Source organism: Lithobates pipiens, unplaced genomic scaffold (assembly GCF_037356315.1).
Source record: "Lithobates pipiens isolate NorthernLeopardFrog02 unplaced genomic scaffold, aLitPip1_a1.2 Scaffold_22, whole genome shotgun sequence".
Taxonomy (NCBI): domain Eukaryota; kingdom Metazoa; phylum Chordata; class Amphibia; order Anura; family Ranidae; genus Lithobates; species Lithobates pipiens.
Window position 1 is genome coordinate 80,411,327 of NW_027507784.1, and position 23,348 is coordinate 80,434,674.

Below are 23,348 nucleotides of genomic sequence, written 5' to 3' on the forward strand. Positions count from 1 at the left end.
GATGACCAGACTGGACTGCATTTAAAAAATGATAAGTATACACAGGGTAGGCAGTATAGATAGGAGAAGGGGGAGGGAACAGTTATAAGAATAGTTAGTGTTAGGCTTTAATTCCATTTTAAAGTGGTTGTAAACCCACTTTGAAAAAAAAAAACTAACACCTGCAAGACAAAGGTATAATGAGCTAGTTTGCATAGCATACTAGCTCATTATTTAATATTATGTAATACTCACCTGAGATCGAAGCCCTTGCTGTAGTGCCCCTACACAGCAGCGGCAGGCGACATCACTCCCGGGGGTTACTTCTGGGTATAATGGCTTCGGTGCTGTGATTGGCCGGAGTCCCGATGACGTCACTCCCATGCATGCATGCAGTAACGGCACACTCACTGAAGCAACGGCACATGCGCGCTGTTGCTTCAGTTTGTGTCAGTGTACATGTGCTGATGACGTGGGCACATGCAAATACAGGTTTAGGAGGTATCCTGGGTAGCTACAGGTAAGTCTTATTATAGGCTTACCTGTAACACAAAGTGGCCTGTAAGGCCGCGTACACACGGGCGGACTGTTGGCTCAACTTTGTCCGCTGAACAGTGTTTCAGCGGACAGTCCGCTCGTGTGTGGGGCTTCAGCGGACAGTTTCAGCGGACAGTTTGACGAACAAAGTTTTTCGGAAATTCCGAAAAACTGTCCGCTGAAACTTGGTTTGAGCGAACAGTCCGCCCGTGTGTAGGCTACTTTCGAAATGAGCAAACTGTTCCCGCTCGGAGGGAAGTCTGCTCATTTCGAGCGCGTGTGCAGGTAGGCGGGGCCCGCGACGGAGACGTCGCGGGCTCCGCCGCCTGGAATGGACTTAAAGGGGAACCCCAACGCCGAAAAAAATCGGCGTGGGGGTTCCCCCAAAGTCCACAACAGACCCTTGTCCGAGCACGCTACCCGGCCGGCCAGGAAAGGGGGGCGAGCGAGCGCGCCCCCCCTCCTGAGCCGTACCAGGCCGCGTGCCCTCAACATGGGGGGTGCCTTGGGGAAGGGGGGGCCGCGCGGCCCCCCCCACCCCAAAGCACCTTGTCCCCATGTTGATGAGGACAAGGGCCTCTTCCCGACAACCCTGGCCGTTGGTTGTCGGGGTCTGCGGGCGGGGGGCTTATCGGAATCCGGGAGCCCCCTTTAATAAGGGGGCCCCCGGATACTGGCCCCCCACCCTATGTGAATGAGTATGGGGTACAATGTACCCCTACCCATTCACCTGTAAAATAAAAGTACCCAAAAAAAAACACAACACACGAGATAAAATATTTTATTGCACAGCTCCGGGGGTCTTCCGTCTTCGGGGGTCTTCTCGCCGGACTCCTCCGCTATCTTCTTGTAGCTCTTTTGCTAGCGGAGGAGTCCGGCTTTCTTCCTCCCGGCCGCCGGCCTCTTCTCCCGACTTCGGGGGTCTTGTCCCCCTCTTCGGTTCTTCTGCCGGGCCACCGCGCCTTCTTATAGCTCTTTTGCAGGCGGTGGCCCGGTCTTCTGTCGCCGCTGTCGCCACCGCCTTCCGTTCTTGTTCTTCTTCTTGTTCTTCTTGTTCTTCTCCAGGAGATGTTGACACGTCGCTCTCTCCGGCCGGAATGCCAGAGCCGCGCTGTGCGGCCACTTATATAGTGACAATGGGGCGGTGTCACATGGTATATGTCACATGGGTTGGTCACATGGGTTGATGTCACATGGGGACTATGACATCGTAAGGGGGCGGGGTCACCATGTGACCAACCCATGTGCCATATACCATGTGACACCGCCCCATTGTCCCTATATAAGTGGCCGCTCAGCGCGGCTCTGGCATTCCGGCCGGAGAGAGCGACGTGTCAACATCTCCTGGAGAAGAACAAGAAGAACAAGAAGAAGAACAAGAATGGAAGGCGGCGGCGACAGCGGCGACAGAAGACCGGCAGAAGAACCAAAGAGGGGGACAAGACCCCCGAAGTCGGGAGAAGAGGCCGGCGGCCGGGAGGAAGAAAGCCGGACTCCTCCGCTAGCAAAAGAGCTACAAGAAGATAGCGGAGGAGTCCGGCGAGAAGACCCCCGAAGACGGAAGACCCCCGGAGCTGTGCAATAAAATATTTTATCTCGTGTGTTGTGTTTTTTTTTGGGTACTTTTATTTTACAGGTGAATGGGTAGGGGTACATTGTACCCCATACTCATTCACATAGGGTGGGGGGCCGGTATCCGGGGGCCCCCTTATTAAAGGGGGCTCCCGGATTCCGATAAGCCCCCCGCCCGCAGACCCCAACAACCAACGGCCAGGGTTGTCGGGAAGAGGCCCTTGTCCTCATCAACATGGGGACAAGGTGCTTTGGGGTGGGGGGGGGGGCCGCGCGGCCCCCCCTTCCCCAAGGCACCCCCCATGTTGAGGGCACGCGGCCTGGTACGGCTCAGGAGGGGGGGCGCGCTCGCTCGCCCCCCTTTCCTGGCCGGCCGGGTAGCGTGCTCGGACAAGGGTCTGTTGTGGACTTTGGGGGGACCCCCACGCCGATTTTTTTCGGCGTTGGGGTTCCCCTTTAAGTCCATTTCAGGCGGCGGAGCCCGCGACGTCTCCTTCGCGGGCCCCGCCTACCTGCACACGCGCTCGAAATGAGCGGACTGTTGCCTCGTGTGTGGGCGAGTCCGCTCATTTCAAAAGTTGCGCGGACTTAGTACGACGAACAAAGTTTGCCGTATTTGTCCGCTCAAAAAGTGCCGCGTGTGGGCGTGTTCGTTCATTCAAAAGTTTGAGCGGACTGTTCGACGAACTTAGTTTCGGCAGACAGTCCCCGCGTGTGTACGCCGCCTAAGGGTTTACAACCACTTAAAGAGGAAGTAAACCCTGATGAGTTTACTTCCTCTTTGTCTCCCTGCAAAGGTAAAGCATAATGGACTACTATGGATCGTATAGTAGCCCATTATGTGTCACTTACCTGACACAGGAGCCAGCGAAGTCACCGCTGTCCCCTGCAGTTCCGAGCGTCCATCTTCTTGGTGGGTCTCGCTGCTCCAGCGCTGTGATTCACCGGAGCAGCGATGACGTCACGGGAGCCGACACTCGCGGCATATCGCTGCGATCTGCGGCTTGCCCAGTGCACCTGCGCGCCACTGTCTACAGTGCATGCGCCGTAGACAGCGGTGGCTGTCTTCAGGTAAATATCTCCTAAACCGTATAGTTTAGGAGATATTTCTTGGACCTACAGGTAAGCATTAATCTAGACTTACCTGTAGGTCAAAGTGGTTTGTAAGGGTTTACAACCACTTTAAAGGTCATTTTAGATATTGACTACAATGTTTGTGATTGCAGGTTTCATCTTTTAACAAAAAAAAAGACTTTTTATGAAAACAATTCAAGATTGTGAGTCTGGGGGGATCATGTCTGTTTTTGAAGGCTCCAACATCACCCATAACATAATCTAGTCGAAGCATGTTTGCCATAGTATAGGAACGGATCTGGCATTCATTTTTGTCTCTCCTAGGAATCTGTTGATTTTTTTGCACTGAAGATTGAATACAATTGTCTGAATTCAGAAGAGCTGCAGGAGCAGACATCCCATCTGGTAAGGTGAAGATTTGCTACCATCTATGATATAAGATTTTTCTTCCAGGGGTGATTACTGTGTTCATTAGCAGTGGTAAATAGAGGATCGACCTTTGGATGTGTACTAAGGAGCGTCTAGCACAAATGTTCCTATCACCTAAAAAGTTATTTTGAAACAAGACCTCCCCCTTCTTCAAGGCTTGAGTAATGGATGTTAAAAGAATCACCAGGGGCGGCTTGTCCATTGGGGCACCCGGGTGCCACCCCCCCATCCTTGCCACCCCCTATATGCAGTGGATAGGTTCATGCACAGCATGAATCTATCTACTGCTGCCGCGGCAGCCCCCTATTCATGTGATGGCCCCTTTCAGGTCATCAGGCATATGAATTAGAGCGGCCAGGTTTTTTTTTTCTTTGGAGCACCTAATAAGAGTCATAGCCTCTAATAGGCTTCAAAATAGGGTGGACACAGGACGCAGAGCATTGCGTCTGGAGCCCACCCAGGTGTGTACCAACAGCGAATGAAAATTTGCTGTTGCAACAATAATCCTCCTCCCGACCAATCTGGAAGCAGGTGTTTCCTGTTTATCTTTTGTAGCACTAACCCCCCGAAGGAGCTGCTGATTATTTTTGGACTTACCGTTACCTTCTGTTCTCCTTGTGGCACGTCTAGGGGATGTCCGTGGTAAATAGCCCAGTAACTTGAGACTGACAACAAATCCACTTGAATGGATTTTATTTGCAAAACTCAGTCAATTGAACAGTCTATCAACTTGGGATCGGAGGGTTGGGAAGGAAGTTCAGGTACTCTCAATGTCAAAGTCCAAAAACTTTAAAGATCTTTCTTACTTTGACGGCATCCAGAGAATAGCCATTCTCAGCTGGATGAACACTCAGGTTGGACAGTCCTTCGCTCACAAGGCCTAGCAGCCAACAAGGTGCTTACTCAGGAACAAGTCTTTGCCACAGACGTAGTTGTAGAACACGTAGGGAAACTAAACTTGTGGAATACCTGGATCTTTCAGCCTGCTTGGCGATATCCACAAGACCGGATTATTTCAGTTACTTCCAATCCGTACATGATGTTCTTCTAAAGAGTCCTCCCCTGGAATGCTTGAAGTACACTGGGTCTCTCCCGAACCGGAGACGGCACCCAACCACCTCAGAATCCTCCTTTAGTTTCATTGCCTCGGGCTAGCCAGCTAGACATTAAAGTCGGGTGGATCCGCACCCCAGGCCATAGCCTTCCTGGGGGCTGGTCAGGAGGACCAGGACCATGAAGTCAGCACATCATACTGGACCAGAAACCCCGAACCACGTGACGTCCGCATCTTAAATACCCTCTCCCAGAAAGCACAGCGAGAGGGCCATTCCCACTGACCTGGCTCCAAAAGAGAGTAACTTAAGCACCTAACTAGACCATAGTTCCATGCCTGCCACAAGAGACAGTGCCCCCCTGTGGCCAGGCTGAACGCCTCACAGTCCAGTCAGACTGATGCAGAGGTCAAATTTAGACAATTATACCCAAACCAAACTGTAGTTTAGGCAAAGTTTAACTTTGAAAAACGCATAGCACATGCTCTTCAGGAGCCACCGCTACACCTATTTCCCTGTTTCCTGTTTCCCTGTTACCTGTTTCCCTATTGGACGCCTAGCGCCAGGAGGAGCAGAGAGGAGACACCACAGAAACTACTCCAGGGGAGGACACTGGAGCAGATTTCCCAGAGCCAGTCCCACTCTCATCGCCCGCATCGAAGGTAAGGGCAGCGGATGGTGGTGGTGGGGTGTTAGTGTCGTGGGGGGTAGTGCTGCTCCACCGGTGGCTCGGGGGTGGGGTTGTTTGCCACGCCCCCCCCCCCCCCAAAAAAAAAACACCAGCCGCCACTGAGAATCACAATAGAAAGCACTACTAGAGGACCTGAATTAAAGTGGGCATTCTAGGGCAGAATGTATTTGCATGCAGACCTCCCTAGGTAATGCCTACACTTGATGCTGAGCCTCCATGACTAAAAGAAATAAAATCCAATGAATGAAAATGGCAGGCCATGTACAGCCAGGGTTGGAAAGAAAGGCCAAGATGATGTTGGACATCCTCCAGCAAGGAAATGAGGCCAGTACTGTCAGAGTTGATGCAGCTTCTGATGCGCATTGTGAAAATCTCACAGATTGCACACACTTTCAGTACATATTGTAGTACTGTGCAAGGCTAAAGGAAAAACTGCAAGCAAACATCTAAAATACATACTGTATAAGGGAGCTTCAACCTGACAATGGATTTTTATTTCTGTCTATCCAGTTCTGAGATTTGCACAGCCCTGACACACATCACAGCCAAACTGCTTACCGCATTCTGCTATGGTTATGTGATTTAAAGCGGGAGTCCGCCGTTTTTTTTTTTTTTTAAAGCCAGCAGCTACAAATACTGCAGCTGCTGACTTTTAAAATAATGACACTTACCCGCCCAGCACGCCCGCGATGTTGGCACCCGAAGCCGATCTCTCGATCGTCTCTTGGGTGCTGCCGCCGCCAACTTAGCTATGGGAATCAGGAAGTGGAGCCTTGCGGCTTCATTTCCCGGTTCCCTACTGCGCATGCGCGAGTCGCACTGCGCAATAAGCATGGTCCCCGCTGTCTCTGGGATCCGTGTGTTTCCCAGCAGACAGCGGGAGACCTTCGGAAAGGGGCGTAGATATCTGCGGAAAGGGGCGTATATTCTGCAGATATCTATGCCGGAAGTGGGTGCAGATACCTGTACTGTACAGGTACCTGCACCCCCCTCCCCCCTGAAAGGTGCCAATTGTGGCGCCGGAGGGGGGGAGGGTTCCAATGAGCGGAAGCTCCACTTTAGGGTGGACCTCCGCTTTAACTTGGTTTCCAACCTGATCCCACAGTTTGGCTAGTCAGGGAAGGTGCAGTAGAAGAAGGATAAGTTCATCCCTTTGCTCACTCCTAAAAACTGAGTTTGAGTACAATATTGCATGACCACGCAATTGTCATTCAAAGTGCAACAGCTCTGAAAGCTGAAAATTGGTCTGGCCAGGAAGGGGGTGAAAGTTTCCAGTAGGCAAGTGATTAAAGTGGTTTGCCTTAATGGAAAAAGTGATTTTATTTCCTCGCAATATTACCAGATTCTAATGAGTATAGTACAGAGACTGCAAGCTAGGAACTCTAAAGCCCCGTACACACGAGCGGACTTTTCAACATCCAAAGTCCGACGGACTGATTCCGTCTGACTATTCGATCGTGTGTGGGCTGCAACGGACTTTTGACTCGCCAAAGTCTGAAGGACTTTAGAATATGGAACATGCTTCAAATTTTTCCGAAGGAACTCCGCCGGACCCGGTCCCTTCGAAAAATTCGCTCGTGTGTATGCTATTCCGACGGACTAAAACCGACGCTAGGGCAGCTATTGGCTACTGGCTATGAACTTCCTTATTCGAATCCAGTCGTACGTCATCACGTTCGAATCCGTCAGAGTTTAGTGTGATTGTGTGTGGCCAAGTCCGCTCAGCCGAAAAGTCCATCAGAACTCTGTCGGAACTCCGGCAGAACTCCGGCAGAACTCCTTCGGAAGTCTGTCGGACATAAGTCCTCTCGTGTGTACGGGGCTTTATAGGATTTTTTTATGTTTTCTTTGATTTTCAGAAGACACTTTGATGTTGGACAGCTGCAGTATTTAGCACAGCTCTCAGAGGACAGACATGAAAAAAAAAGCTATATTTGCAAACTTGCTTTATTTGCGCATTCAAAGTTGATAAACCCCCGTTCTTTCACCATGAGGATCAAACTAATATGTCTAGTTTGTAACTGTAACAGAAAAAAAATCTTTGTCATTTACTCCAAGTACCTGATTTTGTTTATTTCTCCGATCTGTCTTATTTTACAGAAAATCAAGAAAGGTCTGGAGGTTCTAGTTTATAGTTTGTCACTGAGTGACTGCACCAGCTTGAAAGAAGATAACCATTATTTCCCAGCATTTAAAGTTGCAGAAGGTAATAATATATCTTAAAGCTGAACTCTAGGGATGAAAAACAATTACCCTTGCATTTGGTCAACCCCCCCCACATACACACGACCGGACTTCCCGGCAGACTAGGTCCAACGGAATCAGTCCGTCGGACAATCCGATCGAGTGTGGGCTTATCCGATCGTTTTTCATTTAAAAAATCAGATGGACCTAGAACATTTTCAAATCTGTCCGACGGACTAAATTTCTATCGGGAAAACCGTTCTTCTGTATGCCGGTCCGGCGGACGCAAAGGAAGCTATTGGCTACTGGCTATTGAACTTCCTTTTTTAGTCTCGTTTACGTCATCACATTCAAAACGAATGGACTTAGTCCGCTGGTAACTAAAATCATATAACACCCAGTGACAAGTGTGGTAAACGACTGTAGCACTAACTCCCGAAGGAGCTGCTGGTTATTTTTGGGCTTACCGTTATCTTCCGTTCTCCTTGTTGCACGTCTAGGGGATGTCCCGTGGTAGATGGCCCAGTAACTTGGGACTGACAATAGATCCACTTGAATGGATTTTATTTTGCAAACTCAATTGAACAGTCTTTCAACTTGGGATCAGAGGGTTGGAAAGGGTAGTTCAGATACTCTCAATGTCAAAGTCCAAAAAACTTTAAAGAACTTGCTTGCTTTGACTGCATCCAGAGAATAGCCATTCGCAGCTGGATGATCACTCAGGTTGAACAGTCCCTTTCTCACAAGGCCTAGCAGCCAACAAGATGCTTACTCAGGAACAAAGTCTTTGTCACAGACGTTGTTGCAGAACACGTAGGCAAACTAAGCTGTAGAGCACTTGTAGGATACCTGGATCTTCCAGCCTGCTTGGTGATATCCACAAGACCGGATTCTCTCGGTTACTTCAGCCCTTCCAGGCTTTTTTTAAGAAAACCAAACTTTACGTGGTGTTCTTCTAAAGAGTCCTCCCCTGGAATGCTTGAAGTACACTGGGTCTCTCCCGAACTGGAGATGGCACCCACCCACCTCAGAATCCTCCTTTAGTTTCCTTGCCTTGGGCTAGCCAGCCCCGAGGCATTAAAGTCGGGTGGATCCGCACTCCAGGCCATAACCTTCCTGGGGGCTGGTCAGGAGGACCAGGACCATGAAGTCAGCACATCATACTGGACCGGAACCCCAAACCACGTGAGGTCCGCATCTTAAATACCCTCTCCCAGAGGGCACAGCGAGAGGGCCACGCCCACTGACCTGGTTTAGAAAAAGCACCTGACCAGACCACAGTTCCACGCCTGCCAGAAGAGACAGTGCCCCCTGTGGCCAGGCTGAACATCTCACAGTCCAATCAGACTGATGCAGAAGTCCAATTTAGACAAATATACCTAAACCAAACTGCAGTTTAGGTAAGTTTTAACTTTGCAAAACGCATTGGGCGTGCTCTTCAGGAGCCTGCCGCTACACTACTGATACAAAAATATATAAATATGACCATAAAATATCAATTTCTCCAACTATGTCATGCTCTAGGGGTCCAATTTTCCATGGATAAGATAATATTCTCTCCCCTTCATGTTATGGATAAGATAGTACAAGCAAGTTCAACCAAGGGTCTTACCTCTGTGACTTTATAGGGCGCTGTTGGATCCATTTCTATTAAATCTTCCCATTCGCTCTAGGGTTGGGTGGGAACAAGATATTGGCCCTATCTCTGAGGAGGTTTGGGATAATATCCTTCTGTCCTCACCTATTGTTTCTCTCTCTCCATCACAGAGACTAACTCAGATCCTTCACAGGGTATATAGAACTCCTCAATTTTTGTACAATATAGGGTTGAGATCTGAGCCAAGTTGTGCTAGGTGTGGTAATACAGGTACACTGATACATCTTTTGTGGTGGTGGTGCCCTAAACTCCAGAGATATTGGGCGGAGGTGGTTGGTACTCTTAATGGGGGGTGGCAGAAATGGCTCACACACACAGGAGCTGACAGACAGGCGGGGGGGGGGGAGAGAGGAGAGCAGCGGGATGGCGGAGGCACGTAACCTAACCTTAATCATGGTTCAGCAGCCATAATTACTGTGGACAGCACACACAGGGGGACACAGGAACAGGCAGGATCAAGCAGGTTTTTTACAGCATAGAAAGGGACATATTAGACAGCACATGCACTGTGATCTTTTTTTTTATTATTATGTTGCCTACACAACCCCTTAAAAATGTTGATATACACAGTTACAAATTTCTCATCTTTCTTTCATTTATACTGCTCTTCAAAACAAGTACAAGCTTTCCCTTCATGAAAATTGCCATACAATGGCTTGCAAATTCCTTGCTGTTTTGTATCTAGCCAATAGGAAACTTGGAAAACTGAAGCAGCCAGTCACAGTGCAGCGATAAGGGTTGCCGCAGGAGTAATATTTTTGCTTGCACTACATATGTTTTATTCCTGATTTAAACTTTATTTTTGCAGCGGTGATTGGCACTGGAGGTGTTTTCTTGGGCTATGACATCAACGAATTTCTGTTTCAGTCACATGATAGTAAAATAAGGTAAGACTACAGCTTGAATTTGAAAGCAAAGATTAATAATTTTCTTATTGGTATAACAATTAAAAGATAATAATGAAAATGTAAGAAATGTGGTTTACAAATACAGAAGTTTGCTTGGTCAATTTGTCATCAAAACATTTATATAGTGCGATATTAAAAATCATATTCAAAGATGAATTCCAGCTTTGGTATATGCTGAGAAATACAGGTACTTATCCATCATGCTTACCATCAGGGAGGGTGCGTAGCTCCCAACTGTCCCTGATTTCGAGGGACTGTCCCTCTGTCTCTCATTCCCTCTCATTTGTCCCTCATTTTGGTCTGATCCATATAGTTGTATATAAAATGCACTTTTTATCTTTCAAAAAGTGTTTCCCAGTGATAAACCTTTCATCCAAATTCTATGCAGAGCCTGGGAGAGAGACTTACAAATGTAACTCTCAGAAGAAAACTGGGAGAGAATATTCACAATCGCACACAAAGGTTCCCTCAACGTCACGACACAAGAAAACAATTACAAAACACTATCTCGTTGGTACTGAACACCCGAACTAATAAACAAATTCAACAAATATATACCAGATAAATGCTGGAGGTGTAACAACAAAATAGGCACATTCCTACACACCTGGTGGTCCTGCCCTAGACTACAGACTTTCTGGACCCAAGTCCATGACATCACCTCCCAAGTAACATCTGACCTTATGGAATTCTCGCCTGCCCGACTCATCCTCCACCACTCCACTACACCAACACACTTATACAGGAAATCTTTAGGATTACACATACTTAATGCAGCCAAACTATGCATAACAGCACATTGGGGTACTCCAGATGCCCCATCTATACCCGAATGGCTGAATCGAATTGGGAAAATAGAAGAAATGGAAGAGTTAATGCAAAAGATTGCCCTGACAAATTTGCCCAAATTTGGGCGAGCTGGAACCACTTTCGCTCCTCCGTAAGATACAAATCGATTATGGGACCAGAAAGATGACTCGGATTCCCTGGGAGGCTATCACACATCGAAACACCACTCAGATAAAACGCGGGGAACATCCTAGTCCTGGACTCCCCTTCACACACAGAAAAGACGAGGAGAGACTTCAAGCTCCCCCTCACTCAGCACCGAGACACTTAGGCCTACTCCAGTCCACCCCTAGTGCATGGCGGAGCCCAGAGAGAAGATCCCCCCGACCCTTTACTCTCCCTTTCCACCCTCCTCCCTTCCTTTCTTATTCTACTCTCCCCCTCTAGTACTACCCTCTGTTTGACCCGACCCCAACTCGACTACATCACCTACTACCTTGACACAGACAACTCGACGTACTACTCAACAGACCACCATAATTCAGACAGCCTTGTGCCCTCCCCACTAGAAATACCAGATATGATGGTAGAAACACCCCTGGGCGAGACTTCAACTTACCTAACGGGCGACATAACACAACTCCCATTCAAGGCATCTCTCACAGGAACTATCCTTTACAATCCCAACACCCAGACATATTGAGAGACATTCGTACGGAACCACCCCGAGAAGGACCTTTCATATCAGCCCAGGCAGCAGGTCTCAGAGCAGGGTGATTTACTCCATATTTTAATTAAATATGATACCTACCAAAAAATGTTTGAAGCACAAAACAAAATTTCAAATGTCTACACTGTCCAAATGCAAAATGTCTTTACAAAACTTTGTTTTCCCTTTGTATTTCCAATAAAAACTTGTTATGAAAAAAAAAACAAATTCTAAATTGCTGCATTTGTAGATTTTAAAAGCCAATATAAAGGCATGGTAGTGGTAAATAAAAAGCCCTTGTGGATGTAACTAATCTTTTTTTTTAGGTAATTTTCCTTTAAGGGGGCGTGGCATGGGTGTGTCCTATACCTACATACTTTTGCTAGTAGGTGTCCCTCATTCCCATCATTCCCATCTCAAAATCTCATCATTCCCATAATTCCCATCTCAAAATGTTGGGAGGTATGAGGGTGTTATATTGGACCCAATTTATTTATTGTTTGCAGCAGAATAACAACCCCAAACATACAGCCATTGTCATTAAAAACTATCCTCAGTGTAAAGAAGTAAAAGGAGTCCTGGAAGTGATGGTTTGGCCCCCACAGAGCCCCGATCTCAACATCACGTTGTCTGCCTGGGATTGCATGAAGAGAGGGAAGGATTTGAGGCAACCTACATCCACAGGAGATCTGTGCTTAGTTTTCCAAGATGTTTGGAACAACCTACCTGCCGCGTTCCTTCAAAAACTGTGTGCAAATGTACATAGAAAGCATTGATGCTGGTTTAAAGCCAAAGTGTGGTCACACCAAATATTGATTTCATTTACATTTTTCTTCTGTTCACTCACTTCGCATTTTGTAAATAAAAAAAATAAAAAAATAATCATATATTTTCATTCTTTCTTTACAGCATTTCTTCACACCTACCTAAAACTTTTGCACAGTACTGTATATACCAGGTATGGTATATACATAGCTACAACGCTCCAAGCTGGACTGATGTAGCTATGTATAAAATATTCATACCTGGAATTCTTCTTTAATGCATGGAAATAGACTGTATATACAAAAATTGGGATAAAACCTTCCCATTGCCAATTTACTTATTAGAAAATTAGTTATTAGAAAAGATACAATTTTCCAATCAGGAACAATAGTAAACAAAAACGAAGAATTCACTGATAATTTGAGTATAATTTATTACCGTACATACTCGAGTATAAGCCGAGATTTTCAGCCTCTTTTTTGAGGCTGAAAGTGCCCCCCTCGGCTTATACTCGAGTCATCGCCGTCTGCCTGCCCGATCAGCGTGTCGAGCAGACAGACGGCGGCCGTTCTACTATTCAAAAGCCGCGCCTCCCTGTCTGTGATAGGCGGAACACTCAATTTACCAGCAGTCAGTGGTCCGCCTATCATGGACATCCGCTCATCCTCATACTACGGACGAGGATGAGAGGATGTCCGTGATAGGCGGAACACAGACTGCTGGGAAATTGAGTGTTCCGCCTATCACAGACGGAGGCGCAGCTTTTGAACAGTGGAATGGCCGCCGAGGCGCCGACGCCGTCTGTCAGACGAGAAGAGCGGCGATCCTGGCATGGCAGAAGCACACAGGCTCGGGACGCAGGCGGGACGCAGGCTCGGGACGCAGGCTCGGGACGCAGGCTCGGGACGCAGGCTCGGGACAAAGGTAGGTTGGACACACAAGGCTGCACACACAGGGATGGACGGACACACAGGGATGGACGGACACACAGGGATGGACAGGCATGTCTCACCCTCGGCTTATACACGAGTCAATAAGTTTCCCAGTTTTTTTGTGGTAAATTGGGGGCCTCGGCTTATATTCGGGTCGGCCTATACTTGAGTATATACGGTAACCCATAAACATTATTATCTGATTGATGTGTTCAAATGAATAGAAACAACCAATTGGCAAACAATTAAATAGCCATAACTTCCCTTCTGATTGATTTAGACTTGGTTTAATTCAAATTTGATCAAACCAAGTCGATTGGCCATGGGGTAAAAATGATCAGTTGTTGTGCATCGATCGGCAGCACCAAGATGCTTTGATCATGATTGCAATAAAATTTTGATAGATCACATTATGAGATTGGTGGAAACAGATATGCAATGCATAACTTACAGTCGTATCTTCCAACTTAAAAATTGTATCTTGCGAGCAGCACAAAGAGCCCATCAGTTCTTTGGCGCTCATGTGCTAATAAGGAGCATGCTCATAGCAGAAAAGCACAAAGTAATACACACACTCAGAATTTCTGACAACAAATGTTCAATGGGAGCTTGTTGTCGGAAATTCCGACCGCGTGTAGGCTCCATCGGACATTTGTTGTCGGAATTTCTGACACCAAAAAAACTTAAGAACTGGATCTCAAATTTTCCGACAACAAAATCCGTTGTCGGAAATTTCGAGCATGTGTAGACAATTCCAACGAGCAAAATTCCACTCATGCTCGGAATCAAGCAGAAGAGCCGCACTGGCTATTGAACTTCATTTTTCGAGGCTCGTCGTACGTGTTGTACGTCACCGCGTTCTTGACGTTAGGAATTTTTGACAACATTTGCGCGACCGCGTGTATGCAAGACAAGTTTGAGCCAACATCCGTCCAGGATTTTGTTGTCGGAATGTCGGAGGGTGTGTTCGCTGCATTACAGTTTGATGCTTCACCCTTCATTGTCCAGATGGGGGGAGAACAAGAGACCTATAATTGTTAGGTACCTGCAGAAGGAAAAAATGAGGTCTTCTGCTATGCCAGACAGGGCTATACTCGGTAAATCTTAGGACTGTAAAATCTTTAGACAGGGTAAAAAGTTCCCTTAGATGTATCTCAGCTTTGTATTTAGCTGTCTTCCTGGAGTTCATCTTTAAGCCCTTGTACACACAGTCGGACATTCCGACAACAAAATCTGTCGGATTTTGTCCGACGGATTTTGTCCGAAACTTGTGTTGCATACACACGGTCGGACAAAGTTGTCGGAAAATCCGATCGTTCGTAACGTGATGACATTATTTCGTTACGATGGGACTACGTTCAGGCTAGTAGCCAATAGCTTTGGTCTAGGAATTTGATCTGAGCATGCGTGGCACTTTGTCCAATCGGAATTCTCTACAAGTGATCGGACAAAGTCCCATCGGATCATGTTGTCAGAAAATTTTATCGCCCAGCTCTAAAACTTTGTCGGTCGGATATTCCGACGGAAACAGTCCGATGGAGCCCACACACGGTCGGATTATCCGACTACACGGTCCGATCGGACATTTTCCGTCGGAATGTCCGACCATGTGTACAAGGGCTAATACAATAAAGCTGTTTAGTTTTTGTTCTGTATGATGAGATGAAGTTTATAGAAACCTTCTTTGGTTACTTTTATATTGCAGGTCAAAGGAGCAGCCAGAAAAGTCTTTATCCTCACAGTCAGCATTCACCACAGTTTGGGAGAAGTTTTCCACCCAAACTCCAGCAGAACGTGATGCCTTCTTGCCTAGTACATTTCCAAATGGCTTCTTGTGGGGCTCATCCACTGCAGCCTTTAAAGTGGAAGGTGGCTGGACCGAGGGAGGAAGAGGACAGTCTATATGGGACACGTTTGGACAACATGGCCACGCTCTTGACAACGCTACTGCAAATGTGGCCTCTGACAGCTACAACAAGATTGACTATGATGTATATCTGCTGAGAGGTCTACAGGCCAACACCTACCACTTCTCCATCTCCTGGTCCCGGATCTTCCCAACGGGGCTTAAGTCCAGAGTCAGCTCAGCGGGGGTGAAATACTACAACACACTGATTGACAGATTAATACATGAAAATATCAAACCAATGGTGACATTGTACCACTGGGATCTGCCTCAAGCCTTGCAGGAGTCGGGAGGCTGGCAGAACGAAACCATCATTGAATATTTCGCTGAATATGCGGATTTCTGCTTCAACAGTTTCGGAGACCGAGTGAAACATTGGATCACTTTTCATGAACCTTGGGTGGTCAGTTATGCTGGTTATGGAACTGGAGAACATGCTCCTGGGATTCATGATCCGGGGAATGCTTCATTCAAGGTACACAGCTGAGAGTTAAAAAGTTGAGAGCTTTCAGGTTATGACTATATATACACTATATTGTCAAAAGTATTGTGAAGCCTGCATTTACACGCACATGACATTTAATGGCATCCCACTCTTAGTCCGTAGGGTTCAATATTGGGTTGGCCCACCCTTTCCAGCTATAACAGCTTCAACTCTTCTGGGAAGGCTGCCCACAAGGTTTAGGAGTGTGTCTATGGGAATGTTCTTCCAGAAGTGCATTTGTGAGGTCAGGCACTGGACTAGAAGGCCTGGCTTGTAGTCTCCACTCTAATTCATCCCAAAGGTGTTCTATCAGTTTAAGGTCAGGACTCTGTGCAGGTAAGTCAAGTATCTCCATCCTAAACTCGCTCATCCATGTCTTTATGGACCTTGCTTTGTGCACTGGTACACAGTCATGTTGGAACAAGAAGGGGCCATCCCCAAACTGTTCCCACAAAGTTGAGCATTGTGCAAAATGTCTTGGTGTGCAGTCGCCTTAAGAGTTTCCCTCACTGGAACTAAACATCCCCACACCATAATCCCTCCACCACCAAATGATTTGGAGGGGTGGCCAAATACTTTTGTCAATATAGTGTGGATGAGTGAGCTTGGAGTGGATAAACTTGATTGTCCTGCACAGGGTCCTGTCCTCAACCTGATAGAACACCTTTGGGATAAATTAGATCAGAGACTGCGAGCCAGGCCTTCTTGTCCAACATCAGTGTGCCTGACCTCACAAATTCTTCTGAAAAAATGGTCAATGATTCCCATAGACACACTCTTAAACCTCGTGCACAGCCTTCCCGAGGAGTTGAAGCTGTTATAGCTGAAAAGGGTGGGCCAACACAATATTGAACCCTACGGACTAAGACTGGGATGCCATTAAAGTTCATGTGCGTATAAAGGCAGGCATCTCAACAGTGGGGGTTATTTACGAAAGGCAAATCCACTTTTCACTACAAGTGCACTTGAAAGTGTACTTGGAAGTGCAGTCGCTGTAGATCTGAGGGGGACATGCAAGGAAATAAAAAAAAAAAAACAGCATTTTAGCTTGTACATGATTGGATGATAAAATCAGCAGAGCTTATCCTCATTTCAGATCTTCCCCTCAGATCTACAGCGACTGCACTTCCAAGTACACTTTCAAGTGCACTTGTAGTGCAAAGTGGATTTGCCTTTCGTAATTGAACCCCTTTATCTCACAAAAGTGAGTACACCCCTCACATTTCTGTGAATATTTTCTTCTATCTTTTCATGTGACAACACTGAAGAAATTACACTTTGCTACACTGTAAAGTAGTGAGTGTGCAGCTTGTATAACAGTGTAAATTTGCTGTCCCCTCAAAATAACTCAACACACAGCCATTAATGTCTAAACCGCTGGAAACAAAAATGAGTACACCCCTAAATGAAAATGTCCAAATTGGGCCCAAAGTGTCAATATTTTGTGTGGCCGCCATTATTTTCCAGCACTGCCTTAACCCTCTTGGGCATGGAGTTCACCAGAACTTCACAGGTTGCCACTGGAGTCTCTTCCACTCCTTCAGGACGACATCACGGAGCTGGTGGAAGTTAGAGACCTTGCGCTCCTCCACCTTCCATTTGTGGATGCCCCACAGATGCTCAATAGGGTTTAGGTCTGGAGACATGCTTGGCCAGTCCATCACCTTTACCCTCAGCTTCTGCCCCCCTATCTCTTCAACCTCTGCAGCAATGGTGGCAGCACTCATACGTCTATTTCCCAAATACAACCTCTGGATATGACGCTGAGCACGTCCACTAAACTTCAACCATGGCGAGGCCTGTTCTGAGTGGAACCTGTCCTGTTAAACTGCTGTATGGTCTTGGCCACCGTTCTGCAGCTCAGTTTCAGGGTCTTGGCAATCTTCTTATAGCCTAGGCCATCTTTATATAGAGCAAAAAAAAAAAATTTCAGATCCTCAGAGAGTTCTTTATGAGTCACATGAGAAAATGGCTAATTGGGCCCAATTTGGACATTTTCACTTAGGGTTGTACTCACTTTTATTGCCAGCGGTTTAGATATTAATAGTTGTGTGTTGAGTTATTTTGAGTTATTTTCATGGGACAGCAAATTTACACTGTTATACAAGCTGTACACTCACTATACATTGTAGCAAAGTGTAATTTCTCCAGTATTGTCACATAGTTACATAGTAGGTGAGGTTGAAAAAAGACACAAGTCCATCAAGTCCAACCTATGGGTGTGATTATATGTCAGTATTACATTGTATATCCCTGTATGTTGCAGTTGTTCAGGTGCTTCTCTAATAGTTTCTTGAAACTATCAATGTCCCTCGCTCAGACCACCGCCTGTGGAAGGGAATTCCACATCCTTGCCGCTCTTATAGTAAAGAACCCTCTATGTAGTTTAAGGTTAAACTTATTTTCTTCTAATTTTAATGAGTGGCCACAAGTCGTGTTAAACTCCCTTTTGCGAAAAAGTTTTATCCCTCTTGTGGGGTCACCAGTACGGTATTTGTATATTGAAATCATATTCCCTCTCAAGCATCTCTTCTCCAGAGAGAATAAGTTCAGTGCTCGCAACCTTTCCTCATAACTAATATCCTCCAGATCCTTTATCAGTTTTGTTGCCTTTCTTTGTACTCGCTCCAGTACATTCTTCCTGAGGACTTGTGCCCAGAGCTGGACAGCATACTCCAGGTGCAGCCGGACCAGAGTCTTGTAGAGCGGGAGAATTATCGTTTTATCTCTATCTCTTTTTAATGCATGCCAATATTCTTTTTTAATGCATGCCAATATTCTGTTTGCTTTGTTAGCAGCAGCTTGGCATTGCATACCATTGCTGAGCCTATCATCTACTAGGGTCCCCAGGTCCTTTTCCATCCTAGATTCCCCCAGAGGTTCTCCATCCAGTATATAGATTGCATACCTATTTTTGCCACCCAAATGCATTGTTTTCCATTTTTCTACATTGCACCTAATTTGCCATGTAATTACCCACCCCATTAATTTGTTCAGATCTTTTTGCAAGGTTTCCACATCCTGCAGAGAAGTTATTGCCCTGCTTAGCCTAGTATCATCCACAAATACAGAGATTGAACTGTTTAGCCCATCCTCCAGGTCGTTTATGAACAAATTAAATAGGATTGGTCCCAGCAAAGAACCCTGGGGGACCCCACTACCCACCCCTGACCATTCCGAGTACTCCCCATTTATCACTACCCTCTGAACTCACCTTTGTAGCCAGTTTTCAATCCATGTACTCACCCTATGGTCCATGCCAACTGACCTTATTTTGTACAGTAAACGTTTATGGGGAAGTGTGTCCAAGGCTTTTGCAAAATCCAGATACACCACATCTACAGGCCTTCCTATATCTAGCTGGCAACTCCCCTCCTCATAGAAGGTTAGTAGATTGGTTTGGCAAGAATGATTCTTCATGAATCCATGCTGATTACTGCTAATGATACCGTTCTCATTACTAAAATCTTGTATATATCCCTTATGATCCCCTCCAAGATTTTACATACTATTGAAGTTAGGCTAACTGGTCTGTAATTCCCAGGGATGTATTTTGGGCCCTTTTTAAATATTGGTGCTACATTGGCTTTTCTCCAATCAGCTGGTACCATTCCAGTCAGTAGACTGTCAGTAAAAATTAGGAACAATGGTCTGGCAATTACTTGACTGAGTTCCCTAAGTACCCGTGGGTGCAAGCCATCTGGTCCCGGTGATTTATTAATGTTAAGTTTCCCAAGTCTAATTTTTATTCTGTCCTCTGTTAACCATGGAGGAGCTTCCTGTGATGTGTCTTGAAGATAAACACTGCAGTTTTGGTTACTGAAGTCCCCCGATTCTCTCGTGAAGACTGAGGAGAAGAATAAATTCAATGCCTTCGCCACCTCCCCATCCTTTGTAACCAGATGTCCTTCCTCATTCTTTATGGGGCCAATATGGTCTGCCCTCCCTTTTTTACTATTTACATACTTAAAGAATTTCTTGGGATTTTTTTTGCTCTCCTTCGCTATGTGTCGTTCATGTTCTATCTTAGCCATCCTTATTGCATCCTTACATGTCTTGTTGCATTCTTTATAAAGTCTGAATGCTGATGATGATCCTTCAACCTTGTCATTTTTGAAGGCCTTCTCCTTTGCCTTTATATGCATTTTTACATTGGAGTTAAACCATCCAGGACTTTTATTCGCTCTTTTAAATTTATTACCCAATGGGATGCATTGGCTAATGCCCTTATTTAATATGCTCTTAAAGCAAACCCATCTCTCCTCTGAATTCTTTGTTCCTAAGATTTTATCCCAATGTATGCCTTCTAGTAAGGTTTGTAGTTTAGGGAATTTGGCTCTTTTGAAATTCAGTCTTTGTATTCCCCTTATGTTTCCTATTTGTGTGATTTATACAGAAGCCAATTGACCTGTGGTCACTGTTCCCTAAATTGCCCCGTATTTCCACATCCGTGATCAGGTCTGTATTGTTGGTAATCAATAGATCCAGTAACGCTTTATTTCTAGTTGGTGCGTCTATCATCTGACCCATAAATTTGTCCTGCAAGACATTTAGGAACTGGCGAGACTTAGATGAATGCGTGGTTCCCTCTGCCCATTCTATGTCTGGATAATTAAAATCCCCCATTATGATAACATTTCCCATCCTTGCTCCTAATCCAAATTGTGATAGCAGATCAGTCTCCCTCTCCTCCCTCAGGTTAGGGGGCCTATAGCTTACTCCCAGTATTATTTTCCCCTTAGCTTCCTCATTTTGGAGCTCTACCCATAAGGATTCCACCTCCTCCCTAGCTCCCTTAGTGATGTCATCTCTCACATTCACTTGTACATTATTCTTGATATATAGGCATACCCCTCCCCCTTTTTTACCCTCTCTATCCTTGCGATCAAGGGTATACCCTTGAATGTTTGCCAGCCAATCAGGTCTCTGAAATTCCCACAAAAAAACCCTCCTCATACAATAGTATCTCTAGTTCACCCATCTTGTCTGCCAGGCTCCTGGCATTGGAGAACATGCCATGCAGTTTAGACTGGTCGCATATTATCCTCTTATTGGGTGTTCTGAGATTGCAACTAGGACTTGCTACTATACTCACCTTGGGTTTATGTGCTTTGGTCAACCTACCACTAATGCCCCAATTACTACCCTCTGGAATATGTTCCGCACTGACTAACTCTACCTCTGCACCCTCCCCCGCATCACCTAGTTTAAAAACCTCTCCAACTTTTTGGCCATCTTCATTCCCAGCTGATCTGCTCCCTCCTCATTTAGGCCGCGTACACACGCGCGGACTGTTTGCCCAACCTTGTTCGTCAAACAGTTTCGGCAAACAGTCCGCTCAAAATTTGCATGAGCGGACTTGCCCACACACGAGCGGACTGTTTCAGCGAACTGTTTGCCAAACAGTCCGCTCAACTTTTGAAATGAACGGACTCGCCCACGTAAGGCGGAGGCAAATCCGCCCATTTCGAGCGCGTGTACAGGTAGGCGGGGCCCGCGAAAGAGACGTCGCGGGCTCCGCCGCCTGGAATGGGCTTAAAGGGGAACCCCAACGCCGAAAAAAAATCGGCGTGGGGGTTCCCCCAAAGTCCACACCAGACCCTTGTCCGAGCACGCTACCCGGCCGGCCAGGAAAGGGGGGAAAAAATATTTTATTGCACAGCTCCGGGGGTCTTCCGTCTTCGGGGGTCTTCTCGCCGGACTCCTCCGCTATGTGTGTGTAGCTCTTTTACTAGCGGAGGAGTCCGGCTTTCTTCCTCCCCGCCGCCGGCCTCTTCTCCCGACTTCGGGGGTCTTGTCCCCCTCTTCGGTTCTTCTGCCGGGCCACCGCGCCTTCTTGTAGCTCTCTTACAGGCGGTGGCCCGGTCTTCTGTCGCCGCTGCCTTCCGTTCTTCTGTCGCCGCCTTCGGTTCTTCTGCCGGGCCACCGCGCCTTCTTGTAGCTCTTTTACAGGCGGTGGCCCGGTCTTCTGTCGCCGCTGTCGCTGTCGCCGCCTTCCGTTCGTGTTCTTCTTCTTGTTCTTCTTCTTCTTCTCCAGGCGATGTTGACACGTCGCTCCCTCCGGCCGGAATGCCAGGGACACGCTCCGCTGCCACTTATATAGTGACAATGGGGCGGTGTCACATGGTATATGTCACATGGGTTGGTCACATGGTGACCCCGCCCCCTTACGATGTCATAGTCCCCATGTGACATCAACCCATGTGACCAACCCATGTGACATATACCATGTGACCCCGCCCCATTGTCACTATATAAGTGACCGCACAGCGCGGCTCTGGCATTCCGGCCGGAGGGAGCGACGTGTCAACATCGCCTGGAGAAGAAGAAGAAGAAGAACAAGAAGAACAAGAACGGAAGGCGGCGACAGCGACAGCGGCGACAGAAGACCGGGCCACCGCCTGTAAAAGAGCTACAAGAAGGCGCGGTGGCCCGGCAGAAGAACCGAAGAGGGGGACAAGACCCCCGAAGTCGGGAGAAGAGGCCGGCGGCGGGGAGGAAGAAAGCCGGACTCCTCCGCTAGTAAAAGAGCTACACACACATAGCGGAGGAGTCCGGCGAGAAGACCCCCGAAGACGGAAGACCCCCGGAGCTGTGCAATAAAATATTTTTTCCCCTGTGTTGTGTTGTTTTTTGTACTTTATTTCACAGGTGAATGGGTAGGGGTACATTGTACCCCATACTCATTCACATAGGGTGGGGGGCCGGTATCCGGGGGCCCCCTTCTTAAAGGGGGCTCCCGGATTCCGATAAGCCCCCCGCCCGCAGACCCCGACAACCAACGGCCAGGGTTGTCGGGAAGAGGCCCTTGTCCTCATCAACATGGGGACAAGGTGCTTTGGGGTGGGGGGGCCGCGCGGCCCCCCCTTCCCCAAGGCACCCCCCATGTTGAGGGCACGCGGCCTGGTACGGCTCAGGAGGGGGGGCGCGCTCGCTCGCCCCCCTTTCCTGGCCGGCCGGGTAGCGTGCTCGGACAAGGGTCTGGTGTGGACTTTGGGGGAACCCCCACGCCGATTTTTTTCGGCGTTGGGGTTCCCCTTTAAGCCCATTCCAGGCGGCGGAGCCCGCGACGTCTCCTTCGCGGGCCCCGCCTACCTGTACACGCGCTCGAAATGGGCGGACTTTCCGAGCGGGAACAGTCCGCTCATTTCGAAAGTACAGCGGACAGGCCCACACACGGGCGGACTGTTCGCTCAAACACAGTTTCAGCGGACAGTTTTTCGGAATTTCCGAAAGACTTTGTCCGTCCAACTGTCCGCTGAAACTGTCCGCTGAAAGCCCACACACGAGCGGACTGTCCGCCCAAACACTGTTCAGCGGACAAGGATGGGCGAACAGTCCGCCCGTGTGTACGCGGCCTTAGGTGCAGTTGGTCCCTTCTATAGTACCGGTTATGAACTGAGAAGTCGGCCCAGTCCTCCAGGAACCCAAACCCCTCTTTACTGCACCAGCTCTTCAACCACTTGTTTACTTCCCTAATCTCCCTCTGCATTTCTGGTGTGGCTCGATGTTCCTCAATTTAGCTCCTAAGTCCCTAAAATCATTCTTTAGGACGCTCCATCTGCCTCTGACTTTGTCATTGGTGCCAACGTGCACCATGACAGCTGGGTCTTCCCCAGCCCCTCCCAGTAATCTGTCCACCAGATCCATGATGTGCCGAACCCGAGCGCCCGGTAGACA

General features: G+C 47.4%; 1 protein-coding gene across 2 annotated transcripts in view; it reads left to right on the forward strand.

Annotated features, from left to right (window-relative positions):
• Positions 1–23,348, forward strand: part of LOC143923851 (lactase/phlorizin hydrolase-like) — a 94,747-nt gene that overhangs the window by 20,905 nt on the left and 50,494 nt on the right. For both annotated transcript variants that reach the window (XM_077447772.1, XM_077447773.1), the window contains exons 3-6: positions 3,487–3,567; positions 7,435–7,540; positions 9,984–10,062; positions 14,984–15,659. In XM_077447772.1, the coding sequence (XP_077303898.1) occupies positions 3,487–3,567; positions 7,435–7,540; positions 9,984–10,062; positions 14,984–15,659 (942 nt within the window). The remainder of the gene's footprint in view (positions 1–3,486; positions 3,568–7,434; positions 7,541–9,983; positions 10,063–14,983; positions 15,660–23,348) is intronic.